This window comes from Erinaceus europaeus, unplaced genomic scaffold (genome assembly GCF_950295315.1).
Source record: "Erinaceus europaeus unplaced genomic scaffold, mEriEur2.1 scaffold_854, whole genome shotgun sequence".
Taxonomy (NCBI): Eukaryota; Metazoa; Chordata; class Mammalia; order Eulipotyphla; family Erinaceidae; genus Erinaceus; species Erinaceus europaeus.
Window position 1 is genome coordinate 39961 of NW_026647864.1, and position 14394 is coordinate 54354.

At 45.5% G+C, this 14394-nt stretch overlaps 1 protein-coding gene across 1 annotated transcript; it reads left to right on the forward strand.

The window, feature by feature from the left end:
* Positions 1-4415: 4415 nt before the first annotated feature.
* Positions 4416-14016, forward strand: LOC103113544 (dual specificity protein phosphatase 15). The gene is made up of 5 exons (XM_060184469.1): positions 4416-4728; positions 5362-5395; positions 9156-9238; positions 12035-12084; positions 12975-14016. Exons 1-5 carry the CDS (start codon positions 4708-4710, stop codon positions 13051-13053), a joined length of 267 nt encoding a protein of 88 aa, XP_060040452.1. The 5' UTR covers positions 4416-4707; the 3' UTR covers positions 13054-14016.
* Positions 14017-14394: the final 378 nt, after the last annotated feature.

Sequence of the window (14394 nt, forward strand, 5' to 3'; positions counted from 1 at the left end):
ATTAGGTGATTTAAATAAATATTCTTCATCTCACCACAGATCTTAGAAGTTATTTTCTTCTGTATTTTACAGATGGTGAAACTGAGGCCCACAGAAAAAAATTTCTCAGGACTACAGTGGCAGAAACAGATCCCACAGGCCTTAAAGGCTATGCTAAACAGGTTGGACATTTCCCTAAGTTTGTTGTGGATGAGTTAAGTTCCTACTGCTGCTGTGGTTACCATGAACAGAGTGACTTGAAACAATACAAATTTACTAATTTAAAATTCTAGAAGTGGGAGTCGGGCGGTAGCACAGCGGATTAAGCACACATGACACAAAGAACAAGGACCGGCATAGGATCCCGGTTCAAGCCCCCAGCTCCCCACCTTCAGGGGAGTCACTTCACAGGTGGTGAAGCAGGTCTGCAGGTGTCTATCTTTCTTTCCCCCTTCTGTCTTCCCCTCCTCTCTCCATTTCTCTCTGTCCTATCCAACAATGATGACATCAATAACAACAACAATAATAACTGCAACAACAATAAAAAAGGGTAACAAAAGGGAAAATAGATATAAAAAATAAAATAAAATAAAAATTCTAAAAGTAAGAAGACAGGAATGAGCTTCACTAAGCTAAAATAAGGTGTTAACCGACAGGGCTGGGTTCCTTCTGGAGACTCTTGGAGTCTGTTTTCTTAATTTCCCACCTGCATTCTTTGCTTTGGAGTCATAGTTATTCTACTCCAACTTCTGCTTCTATCATTACAACCTCTTAGATTCTCTCCTCATTTCCTTTCATTTACAAGGACACTGTGATTGCATTGGACACACTCAAATAGTCCAGGATAATCTCCCTATTATACTGTCATCTAATTTGCAATTTTATTTTGTCTGCAGCCCCTAGCTTTCCGCCCTTCCCTCTAATATAACATGTTGACTAGCATAGCATAGTCACTCACCAATGTGTCCTGGAGCCCCCACTTCCCCAGAGCCCTTCCCCACTAGGGAAAGAGAGAGACAGGCTAGGAGTATGGATCAACCTGTCAACACTCATGTTCAGTGGGGAAGCAATTGCAGAAGCCAGACTTTCTACCTTCTGCACCCCATAATGACCCTGGGTCTATACTCCCAGAAGGATAAAGAATAGGAAAGCTATCAGGGGAGGGGATGGGATCCAGAGTTCTGGTGGTGGGAATTGTGTGGTATACCCCTCTTATCCTATGGTTTTGTCAGTGTTTCCTTTTTATAAATAAAAAAAAACAACATAGCATAGTCACAATTTCCAGGAATTTGAGCATGGACATCTTTGGGAATGGGCCTTTATTTTACCTACCATAATGACTAGAGATTTTGAATAAGGAAATGACAAGGTGAGATCTTAAGTTTAGTATCTTCATATTACTTGTTTTATAAAAGCAGTCACTTCATGTGGATGAAGAAATAACTCAACTGGTAGAGCATCAGACTAGCATGCCTGAGATTCCCATTTTGATCTCCAGTGCCACATATTTGCCGAATGGTGACCTGGCTTGTTTCTTTTCCTCTCTGTCTCATATGAAACTTCCTGTTTTACATATGTAATAAACCTTTAAACAGTCACCTCATGTCTTAAGACATGAGTATTTTGCAAAAATAGCTTTCAAAGATTCAACAGTATATATATATTAATTGTGTAAAATCTTGTAACTAAATCTCTTTTGGGAATGACTTTTAACACAATCATGTCCTTTTGCACATGCAGTTTGATTCTAATCCTAACAACTAAGTGGTAATACAGGGGGCTGTAATAATATACCTTTTGTGGAAGAGCAAAGAGACCCAGGACATTTGATCCCTGTTCGGGTTCACAGAACTGTTAAGACTAGGGCAGCTATGATAAACTAATTTTCAGATCCTTTTACTAATATTTCTTTGTGTCTTTCATGGGGTGGAACATTTTGGGAGACAAGTCAGAATCAGCTCATCTTTGGTGTATAACTTGGTGCCCAGTAAAATTTGTTGAATAAATGAATAACCCCACTTTCACTTCTGTGGCACAGACAGTGATTTTCAAGGCAGGACAAATTGAGAGTTGGCCTAGAATTTTTTTTTCCTTTCCCCCCACATCGGATCTATGTAAGTTCTGTCAGCAGTGCCACTGAAATGTTAATGTATGCTGAGTCTAACCCTTCTTTCCAACTTCTCAGCTCTCACTAGATCCCTGGACACCATCATATCTCTCCATGGTTGCTGTAGTTAACTCTTCACTGACTTCCCTGCTGTGTCTCTCAGATAGGGTCACTCTAAATATGAACAAAGCAACCTAGGCAAAAATGCAAATCAGATAACATGGTTCCTCCCCACTAGAATTTCCCACTGGCTTTCCATCACACGGAGAAGAAAATTTTCAACCTTCTTCACAACAATGCATGGCCTTGCACACTGAGTTCTCCTACTCTCTTTAGCTTCATCTCTTATAACCTCCCTTTGGCCCCCTCCCTCCAGTTTCACTGGAATAAAAGAGAACCGTTTCCCACCACAATGTTTTTGCCTTGCTGTGAAAATGCTCTCTCCACACTTTAAATAGCTGGGACATACTTATATGTCGGGTTTCAACTCAAATGTCATCCACTCAGTGACATTTTGTTTCCTTTATAGAAAAATATGACCACTCGTAAAAACTTTGCCTGTCCACCTTTTTTGTTTGACTTCCCTCCTAGATCCAAGATGTATAATATGTAGTTACCTGGGAGTCGGGCGGTGGCACAGAGGGTTAAGCGCATGTGCCACAAAGCACAAGGACTGGTGTAAAGATCCCAGTTCGAGCCCCTGGCTCCCCACCTGCAGGGGAGTCACTTCACAGGCAGTGAAGCAGGTCTGCAGGTGTCTATCTTTCTCTCCCCCTCTCTGTCATCCCCTCTTCTCTCCATGTCTCTCTGTCCTATCCACTAGCAATGACATCAATAACCACAACAATGTTAAACAACAAGGGCAACAAAAGGGAAAATAAATAAATAAATAATTTTAAAAAAATATGTAGTTACCAGCCACTTTTGGTTTCTTACTGCCTGGACTTTAAAGACTCAATATAATTAAAGGGATGTAAAAATAATTTTAAAATATTGACTTAAAGTTAACATTCTGATTAAAAATAAAATCATTAATGACCTGTTTCTACTTTTTTATTAAATTTATTTAATAATGATCGACAAGACTGTGGGATAATTTCATATAATTCCCCCCACCTGATTCCTGTTTCTACTCTTTTAATATAGTTACTAGAAAACTTGAAATTGCACAGTGGATATATATATTCTGGTTAGACTGTTAACCAAATAGGAACCATCTCTGCCTCCCTATCTGTGTTCCTAGTACCTACCACAGGGCAGCTGGTCAGTTAAGTATCTGCTGAATAATCTGGGAACCCTGAGCACAGAGAGATCTGAGAATTTGAGGAAGTCCTATGTATACTGTGAACTTTTAGGAAGAAAGAGCTTTCTTTCTATTCAGCCACTGCGTTGCAGACTGTCATTTCTCTGTCCTGCCAGTCCCCCCACGGTCACCTGCTACTATAGATGAAGGAGTGGGGGATGTGATGGCTGGAGGAGCAAAGCTGGTTCAGCTGCTTCTATTTCAGTCCCATAGGGGGTGTCTAGTTTCAGTTATTTTACATTCTTCAGTTTTGGTCCTGGAAGCTGGGAAAGGCTCGACTCAACACACTGAGACACAAGGACAGGGTAGCTGGGATCCAAAAGGACTTGCTCAAGGTTACGCAGCAAGTCAGATGTAAATAAGGCCTTGAACCTTGACTTCCCTTCCAAAACTCTTGCTACTAAATACATCCTTTTGTAATCTTCTCTACTCCCAGGAACTTGGGTAACTCTCTCCCTGGACACATTAACCTCTGACTTCACAGGTCTCCTAAAGACATTATGCTTATTCCTAGCAGAGCTTATCCAAATGGTACCATCCACACAGAGTCCAAAGTGGATGGGAGGAAGGGGGGATGGAGGGATAGAGGGGCGGATGGATGATTGGGTGTATGGTTGAGTGAACTGATGAATGAAGGAGGGCAGTGATTGAATGAGTAGGGGAGGAGGGTGGCTACCTGGTAAGATGCCTGCATGGGGGAAAGGCAGGAGAAGAGATGTACAGAAGGAAGGCATGACCACTTTTCTCACCTCAGAGTCTGAGGAGCAGATGACCCTTAGCCATCAAAGTCTAGCCCCTATATCTCAGCAAGACAACCCAGTCACAAGGGGTTGGGTACTTTGCCTCAAGGACCCAAGGGAAGTCCAGGCGGAACCCAGCTGGGGGCGCTCCTGGCCTCCCAGTCCCTGGCCCCCCACCCGCGCCAGACTGTGCCAGGGTGGGGGGAGAAGCCCTGCCCCCACCTCCGGAGGTGGCGGCCCCACGCGGCCCCAACAAGCTGCCGTTGTCCCGCGGGCCTTGGGCCCGGCACACTGGGGCTTTGTCCAGCCCCCCGCCGCGACCCGGGGGGGCCACATGACCGAGGGGGTAGGAGGAGCCTGCGGCGGAGGTGGCTGCAGCGGCGGCTTCACAGTCATTTCTCTCCCTGGCGGGGGCTCGGCGAGCAGCTGCCGAGCGGAGCTAGGCGGAGCAGGGCGCGCCAGGCCCCCTGTTTCCCGCCGGACTGCAGCCGGGTCTGGGCCAGCAGGGCAGCTGTGACCTGAACGCTCTCCCAGCGTCGACGAGCTGGGTGTGCGACTGCACTGCCACCCCCGGGATCATGGGGAATGGCATGACCAAGGTAGGGGGGTCGGGGTCGCCTCTCATCCCAGTCGGCTGACCTTCTGGTCTCTCTGAGTCTGTGTCCCTGCCTCTCTGTGTCTCTGGGATCGCCTTTCTCCCGGACTGTATCTCTCTTTCATTTTCATTTTCATTTTCATATTCTCATTCTCTCTCTCTCTCTCCCTCCCCCCCCCCTGCTCATTTGGTATCTCATGTGGCTGTCCATTTCTCAGTCTCTCTGCCTCCCTGTGTCTCTGTCTCTGCCTGTTTCTGTGCCTCTGTGTTACATGCTGTGTCTTCTTGTGACTGTCACTCCCTTACTATCTCTCTGAGTCCCTTTCACTCTGTGTCTCAGTCTCCCTCATCCCAGACTCTTTGGACTGTCTGGTACTGCTTTTCCATCCTTTCTCCCCAACCCACCTCCACTCACCACCCACCCACAGCTCTCCCTCTTTCCCTAGGTAATTTTGCACACACCCCCAAGTCTTGCCCAAGCTGGCCTCCCTCACTTCACCCACTCATTCTTCTGACCCCTCTCATAGGTGGAGGTGATCCAGGCAACCTTTATGGGGTGGGAAGGGGCTGTAGTACCCCTTATGTGGGGCCTGGGGAGGAGATACAGGACCACTGACCCTGCCTGTCTTTCCCATAGGTACTTCCTGGACTCTACCTCGGAAACTTCATTGGTGAGCACTGCCCCACTCTGTTCCCAGGCCATGGCTCTTACCCTGTCCCAGGCCTTTGTCCACCATTCATGCTCTGGCCCACACACCTTGAGTGCACTCAGGAATGGAGACCAGGGCCAGGGACACCATCCAGGCTGGGGGGGAGAAAAAAGCTTGTGAGGTTGATGGGGGCTGTTCCAGTGCCAGAGACAAAGAAACTGAATGCCAGACATTTGGCACCTGCTCTTAAGCTTGGCCTCCCCTCAGCATAAGACCTACCTGTTTCTTTCTTTTTATTGTGGGGATTAATGGTTTACAGTTGATAGTAAAATACAGTAGTTGGTACATGTGTCACATTTCCCAGTTTTCTGCATAACACTCTAACCCCCCCACCTAGGTCCTCCTGTTTCTAAGGGGTCTTCCCTTTCTTTAAAAAAAAAAAAAGAGGGGGGGGAGAGTCAGGTGGTAGTACAGTGGGTTAAGCACATGTGGTGCAATGCGCAAGGACCGGCATAAGGATCCTGGTTCCAGCCCCGGCTCCCCACCTGCAGGGGAGTTGCTTCACAAGCGGTGAAAAGAGGTCTGCAAGTGTTTATCTTTCTCTCCCCTTCTCTATCTTCCCCTCCTCTCTCCATTTCTCTCTGTCCTATACAACAAAGATGACATCAATAACAACAATAACTACAACAATAATAAAAAACAAGGGCAACAAAAGGGAAAATAAATACATTTAAAAAAATTAAAAATAAAAGAGAGAAATAAAGAAAGGGGGCTGGGGGGAGAGTGGGTGTAGATAGCATAATGGTTATGCAAAGAGACTCTCATGCCTGAGGCTCCAAAATTCCAGGTTCAATCCCCCCACACTACCATATGTGCTCTGTAAACAAAAAAGGGAAGGAGGCCAGGTGCTAGTGCACCTGGTTGAGGGCACATATTACAGTGTGCAGGGACCTAGGTTTGAGCCCCTGGACCCCACCTTCAGGTGGAAAGCTTTGCAAGTGGTGAAGCAGTTTATAGGTGTCTCTCTGTCTCTCTATCACCCCCCTTCCCTCTTGATTTCTGGCTGTCTCTATCTAATAAAAAAAATAAAGATAGGGAGTTGGGCTGTAGCGCAGCAGGTTAAGCGCAGGTTAAGCGCAGGTGGCGCAACGCAAAAGGACCGGTGTAAGGATCCCGGTTTGAGCCCCCACTCCCCACCTGCAGGGGAGTCGCTTCACAAGTGGTGAAGCAGGTCTGCAGGTGTCTATCTTTCTCTCCCTCTCTCTGTCTTCCCCCTCCTCTCTCCATTTCTCTCTGTCCTATCCAACAACAATGACAACAATAATAACTACAACAGTAAAACAACAAGGGCAACGAAAGGGAATAAATAAATAAAATAAATATATATTAAAAAAATAAATAAATAAAATAAAGATAATTTTTTTTAAAAAAGAAAGAAAATGACCAAAGTACTGCTCTGGTTATATGTGGTGCCAGTAATGAAATCTGGGCCTCAGGTTTGCAAAGCATGTGCTTTGCCTGCTGAGCCACCTCCTGGGTTGTTCTAAGGGGTCTTTCTGCCTAAGGTTCTAGGTTGAGGTATACTTGAGAATACTGTTTCTAGATGGGAAGTTGGCACCCCTTCTTCTCACTACTACAAGCTCCTCGGAGGAGGAGACCTCTGAAGATTGGACTCTTACTTGGAAATTTCTTTTGTACATCCTTCCCACTCTTGTCCCAAGGCTATCCCTAAGAGACAAGCTGTTCTGAGACTCGGGAGCCTAAGATGGGAAAGGTTAACATTTACCTGTGGCGTCAGAGAAAGCTTCAGAGAGGGCAGAACACCTGAACTGGGTCAAGACCCTCCTCATTCATCCCTGTTCCCCATGGGCTTGAGGGTCCCTTCCTCCCTTCTCTCACAGTCTATGAGAATGTGGCTAAATAAGCTCTGAATCCTTTATATAAAAAGTGTGTAGGCCATGAGGACTGGGACAGTGAAGTTAGTTGGCCTCAGGCCCCCTCTTGCCCACCCAAGGCTGCACAGAATCAGCACTTAGTGCTTGTTAAACAGGGAAGTAGATAGATCATTATTTATTTGATTATAAGAGATCTGAATATTCTGGAAATCCAGACTCTAGAGTTAACCACTGCAAGCAGTGGGTCACTGCTACCCTGTAGGCCATTTTTTATTTATTCAGATATAATTTTTAATTTTTTTATATTTATTTGTTTTCCCTGTTGTTACCCTTGTTTTTATTTATTACTATTGTTGTTATTGATGTCGTTGTTGGATAGGACAGAGAGAAATGGAGAGAGGAGGGGAAGACAGAGAGGGGGAGAGAAAGATAGACACCTGCAGACCTGCTTCACCGCCTGTGAAGTGACTCCCCTGCAGGTGGGGAGCCGGGGGCTCAAACCGGGATCCTTAGGCTGGTCCTTGCACTTCGCCCCACGTGCACTTATCCCACTGTGCTACCACCCGACTCCCCAGATATAAGTTTTTTTTTAATTATCTTTATTTATTGATTGGATAGGGACAGTCAGAAATCGAGAGGCAAGGGAGGGAGAGGGTGAGGGACAGAGAGACACCTGCAGCACTGCTTCACCACTTGTGAAACTTTCCCCCTACAGGTGGGGACTAGGGGCTCAAACCCAGGTCCTTGCGCATTGTTACATGTGCGCTCAACCAGGTGCACCACCACCCGGTCCCTCCCAGATAGAATTTTTAAGACAGAAATAGAAACTTATTCTGTTAGGGCGGGGGAGACAGCATAATGGTTATGCAAATAGACTCTCAAGCCTGAGGCTCCTAAGTCCCAGGTTCAGTCCCCCGCACCACCATAAACCTGAGCTGAGCAGTGCTCTGGTGTTTCTCTCTCTCTCTGCATCTCTCTCAAAAATAAAATTAATAAAAAAAAAAAAACCTTATTCTGCATGCTCTTCTGTTTGCCATTTAGTATATATTGTAGACATGCTCACATATCAGTACACTGAAATCTTTTCAGTGGTGACATAGAATAAAGGTAGCAGGCATGAGTATGTAAAGTATGAATGTGTCATTTTTAAAAAATATTTATTTCCTTTTTGTTGCTCTTGTTGTTTTTAATAGCTGTTATAGTTATTATTGTTGTTATTGATGTCATCTTTGTTGTATAGGACAGAGAGAAATGGAGAGAGGAGGGGAAGACAGGGAAGGGGAGAGAAAGATAAACACCTGCAGACCTGCTTCACTGCTTGTGAAGTGACTCCCCTGCAGGTGGGGTGCCAGGGGCTTGAACAGGGATCCTTACGCTGGTCCTTGCACTTTGCACCACGTATGCTTAACCCGCTGCGCTACTGCCCGACTCCCGAATGTGTCATTATTTATCCAGTTCTTTTGTGGTGGACATTTTGGTTGACCTTGTTTTTGAAAACTATTTCCAGTAGGTTTACTGTTATAGGCAGTAGTGTACCCTTCATCCTCTGTCCTCAGCTTTCTGCATGAGCAAATCTTTCTGTAGTAAGTTTCCTAGAAGTAGAATCAGTGGGTCAAAGCTATGTCAAAGATGAATGTTTGTGATGATTAAGTACAGCATGATTAAGGCCAGGCAGATTCAGGGCTACTACCTGCTATTACAGCAACAGGACTGAAGCCTAGGGGTGTGGCAGGACCTGTCATGCCAAGAACAGGAAGTAGGAAAGGAGCAGGGTGCTGGCTGAGGGTGGGTGGATCAAGGTGGGGTGGGAGGGGTGAGGTGAGCTTGACCATCAGAAATAATTCAGCCACACCTGCCAAACTGGTTTGTGCACCCCTTTCTTTCAGATGCCAAAGACCTGGACCAGCTGGGCAGGAATAAGATCACACACATCATTTCTATCCATGAGTCCCCCCAGCCTCTGCTGCAGGTACTTCTTTCCCCAACCCATAGCCGTGTGTGTGTGTGTGTGTGTGTGTGTGTGTGTGTGTGTGTGTGTGTGTGTGTGTGAAAGGGTGGTGAATTCACTTGTATACCAAATACCTACTATGTGCTGCCTTCATGACCCATGCTAACACAGTTGGTTAAAAAGCAATCTGTTCAAAATCAGCATCTTTGTCTGGCAGCTAAAGCTCTGAGAGGTAAAGTAACTAAATTGATAGTTCTGGGTCTGGGTCTTGCTGTGTATCCTCCACTCTTAGTCTTAGCCCTATCTGCCTCCAGGGGACTTCTGTGAGGTTGCAGAGAGGGACTATGGGATGAAGATGCTTCACACACTACAAAACAATACCCCCCCCTTTGGGAGTCGGGCAGTAGCACAGCAGGTTAAGCGCCGTGGTGCAAAGCACAAGGACTGCGTAAGGATCCCAGTTTGAGCCCCCGGCTCCCACCTGCAGGGGTGTCGCTTCACAGGCAGTGAAGCAGGTCTACAGGTGTCTATCTTTCTCTACCCCTCTCTGTCTTCCCCTCCTCTCTCCATTTCTCTCTGTCCTATCCAACAATGATGACATCAATAACAACAACGATAACTACAACAATAAAACAACAAGGGCAACAAAAGGGAATAAATAAATAAATATTAATATATATATATATATATATACCCCCACCAGAAAATGGGAAGTTGGATTACCAGGTCCTGGAAAAGGAAGTGAGTGAGGAGTGTGTGTGTGTGTGTGTGTGTTTCAGAGAAGGAATGCAGGGAATCTGGGCCTTGTGTGCTGAGGACAGGAGCCCAAGTTCACATCACTATTGTTTCCTCTGTAGTGTCACTTCTCTGAGGCTAATCTCTTGCCTAATCTGTAAAAAGGAAATGTTATAACAGTATCTAGCTCACACTGTTGAGAACAACTTAATAGGCACTCAACTGATAATTTTATCACACAGTGGGTAAAGTCAGTCATATTCTTATCCCATTAAGAGGAAAAGGAGGAGCTCCCTCTCCTCCTTATCTGTTAATTTGTGGCACCTACAATTCTTTTTTTTTTTCAAAATATTTAATTTATTTATTCCCTTTTGTTGCCCTTGTTGTTTTATTGTTGTAGTTATTATTGTTGTTGTTGTTGGATAGGACAGAGAGAAATGGAGAGAGGAGGGGAAGACAGAGAGGAGGAGAGAAAGATAGACACCTGCAGACCTGCTTCACCACCTGTGAAGCGACTCCCCTGCAGGTAGGGAGCCGGGGTTCGAACCAGGATTCTTATGCCGGTCCTTGTGCTTTGCTCCACCTGCGCTTAACCCGCTGCGCTACAGCCCGACTCCCGGCACCTACAATTCTTATCCACAGAATTGTGGGTAGGAAAGAACACTGTAGATCTGAGAGCCAAACCAGGATCTGTCACAGATTTTCTGTGTTACCTTGGGCTGAGTGTTTCCTTACTCTCAGCCTAAGTTTCCTCATGCACCAGATTTGATAGTCTTTTAAGAGCAGCCTCCAATAATCTATGAGCTCTGGTGTCATTCAAAGGACTTTCCAGGTCAATGAAATCTAATTTTGCTTTATAGGGCAGGCTTATTTTTGGGGTACTTGAAATATGCAGTCATTATATTGCACAGAGAAGATTGTCAAGTCATGAATATGTTTACTAATGAAATAACTGCTTACAAAATGAGTCCCTGCCCCAGCAGTCCTTCCTTCTTCTCCCAAGCTTCCCTCTCTCCTGATCCACCAGTGAATTTACCAGTCAGGGTTGGATAGTCCTCTGCAAACCCAAGGCCAAAAGTATTACAAAGTGAAACTGCAACCAGGTTTTGTAACCTTGGTTGGAAATGAGTTAGTGAAGGACTTGTATCTCACACAAAGCCATTAATAGGAGAGGACCTGGCTAGGGTCCCTTAGTCATTGTCCAGCGGTGGGCCAGGACCCTGACAAGAGTCATTTGCATATGAAAGAATTAGGCAAGGTACTTGAGGGAAATGATGAAGTTCTTGAAACAACCAAAAATAATCTTTGTGGTTTTATGTGAAGGTTAAGCCTGAAGTAAAGGATGCCATAGCAAGTTTCTTGGAGAAATTACAATTCCCTGACTGTTTTAGTAATAAGTGTATAGTATTTATACTTCCATTCATCAGCTGTAGACTTATTTTCATAGTGTTGGCTTTTTTCCAAGATAATAACATCTGTTTTGCCCTTCTTGTTATGTAATTATGATGCCCTTCTTACAGTGTAATCCTCATTTGGAGGGGAGTCACTTTAAGTCATTCTTTCCCAAGCTACTGTTTTTCATATGGTACCAGGGATCTAACTGAGGGTATTGTGTGTGTGTGTGTGTGTGTGTGTGTGTGTGTGTGTGTGTGACACTACTTAGCAGCCTTCCCTAGTCTAGTTTTTCTAATTATTATTATTGTTGTTGTTGTTATTATTATTATGAGTGGGGGCAGAGATACAGAGTAAGAGGAAAGATAACACAGCACCAGTCCACCATATGGAGTTCCCTATAGTGCTCACTGAGTCAAGGGCCTCATGCATGGTAAGGCATGCATTCTGCCCAGTGATCCATCTCCTTGTAACCCTTTCCCAGCTATTAAATAAAAAGATCTTTGGATCCTTTTTGCCATGTTCTTGTGCCCTAGTCACCTATAGACTTAGAATACCAACTCTCCAGAAGGTTTTGGAATCATAGGTATTTAACGCTGGAAGACCCTGCCCTCTCTGGACAGAGAGAATCATTGTGGCCCAAAGAAGGGGAGAAACTGTCGAGGGTCTAAGTATGTTTTGTACTTGCAGGACATAACCTACCTTCGCATCCCAGTGGCTGACACCCCTGAAGTGCCCATGTAAGTTGCCCTGAATGTCTTCCTGTGGGGCTGAAGGTGGTCTGAGGAAGGACAGAAAAGACTCAGACCAGAGTGAACCCAGCACAGGTGGTTACCCAAACCCAGGTCTGACTCTCTCTCAGCTAAACCTTGTCCATGCCCCCAGCCATAACATGCTCTACCCCAGACCTGTGAAATGGAGAAAGCACCATGTCTCTTAGGATCAGATGTGTTGGTAGATTCAGAAGCATCAGGCTCAGCTTATTCCTGGCCTGGAAGATGACATCTGGGCTCTGGCCGGGCTTGCCATTTATTCATTATGTGACCTTGGACAGTTTGCTTCTCTAAGAGGGGAAAGTGGGCATAGTTAACACTAGAGATCTTCCAAAGATCAGACAGCTTGGGTTGAGGTATTAGGACAGAGTCTGAAATGTGGTAGGGAGTTTCAAAAAGTAAGGGTTTTGTTTGTTAATAGCAGCAGTATCTCCAAGGGCCTAACACAAGCACTTGTACCTCTTGGAACTCTTTTACCATGCCCATTGCTGGTTGTCATTGTCTTCTGGTGGGCTAATTGCAGACCTTAGAGGAGTTGGATTCGCATTTCTCCTCCCACCTACTTCCTGGTAAGATCAAGATAAACCCATCATGGGCAGGATCCCCAGAGCCCACCAGAGTTGATGCTCTTGGCTTTGCAGTGGGATCTGCCATGACTGCCCTCTGTCACAGCTTGCAGTGCCCCCCTTCTTGCTTCACACACACTTCTTCCTTGTGCTGTAGTATCAGCCTCTGTTCACTGATTGTATCTGTGCACCGCAGAATTCTATCTCTTGCCGTATCATAAATGGAGGGGGAGACACCTCTTAGGAGATCTGCCTCCTCAGTGCTCCCTTTCCTGTTCCTTTGTCCTCCAGCAAAAAGCACTTCAAAGAATGTATCAACTTCATCCACTGTTGCCGCCTCAATGGGGGGAACTGCCTTGTACACTGGTGAGTTAAGAGGGAAGTTGGGGGAGAGGAAGTGACTGTCCTTCATCCCAAACACACTCATCCTACAGGAATGAGGTACCAGTGACATCTCCAGGCTATCATAATGCCTTACAGTCCACTATCCATCTGACAGAAGCCCACTGGGGATTTAAAAAGAGTCCTGGACTCCTTATACCAAAATGGCCTTGAGCACATAGCTATTTCTCTTTGAGACTCAATTTTCCAATCTGCAAAATTGGGGAAGGATCTAATAGATGGTACAGGCAGGTTCATGCAGGTAGGCCAGCACCCTTCAATAGTTCTGGCTCCCACCCCACCACCCTACTCCCTCCTGGCCATTGTGATAGTGCAGAGAACATCAGGCTGAGAGACAGGATCCTTAATCTTTCCAGTGGCTCTAACTCATTAATACCATTAATTCCATAGCTTCTCTTTCTGCTAGGTTCAGGATGGCTCTATTGAGTCCCTGCCATAAAAAATGGCCCCTCCCACTGTCTTTCCATCCTTCGGGGCCTGGGGTATCTCACCATTCTTCAATCAACCAGGCTTCCAACCACAGAGTCTTTGTATACTGTCAAAAACATTCTTTAAAATTTTCTATCTTTACTTATTTATTGGATAGAGACAACCAGTGATAGAGAGGGAAGGGAGTGGTAGAGAAGGGAGAGAGACAGACACCTGCAACACTGCTTCACCACTTGAAGAGCTTTTCCTTTGCAGGTGGGGACTAGGGGCTTGAACCTGGGTCTTTGTGCATTGCAACATGTGTGCCCAATGAGGTGCACCACCACCCACCCCCTCACCTTTTTTTAAAATTTAATTTAATTTAATTAATTTTTAAAAAATATCTTTATTGGGGGGATTAATGTTTACAGTCAACAGTAAATATAATAGTTTGTACATGCATAACATTTCTGTTTTCCACATAACAATACAACCCCCCAGGTCCTCTATCATCCTTTTCCGGGACCTGTATTCTCCCCCTGCCCCACCCACCCCAGTGTCTTTTACTTTGGTGCAATACGCCAACTCCAGTTCAGGTTCTACTTGTGTTTTCTCTTCTGATCTTGTTTCTAAACTTCTGCCTGTGAATGAGATCATCCCTCCCTTTTTTTTTAATTACCACCAAGGTTATTGCTGGAGTTTGGTGCCTGCACTATGAATCTATTGCTCCTGGTGGAGAGGGATACAGAGAGGGAGAAAGATAGAGACCTGCAGACCTGCTTCACTTCTCATGAAGCATCCCCCCCTGCAGGTGGGGAGGGGGGCTCAAACCTGGCTCCTAGTGCATGTTAACAGATGTGCTTAGCCTGGTACACCACCACCTGGCCCCCCAAAACATTCT

Coding starts and splice junctions, on each gene's coding strand:
- LOC103113544 (XM_060184469.1), top strand. CDS start 4,708: ATGGGGAATGGCATGACCAAG. Junction 5,396..9,155: donor CTACCTCGGAAACTTCATTG/GTGAGCACTGCC, acceptor CCTTTCTTTCAG/ATGCCAAAGACCTGGACCAG. Junction 12,085..12,974: donor GACACCCCTGAAGTGCCCAT/GTAAGTTGCCCT, acceptor TTTGTCCTCCAG/CAAAAAGCACTTCAAAGAAT.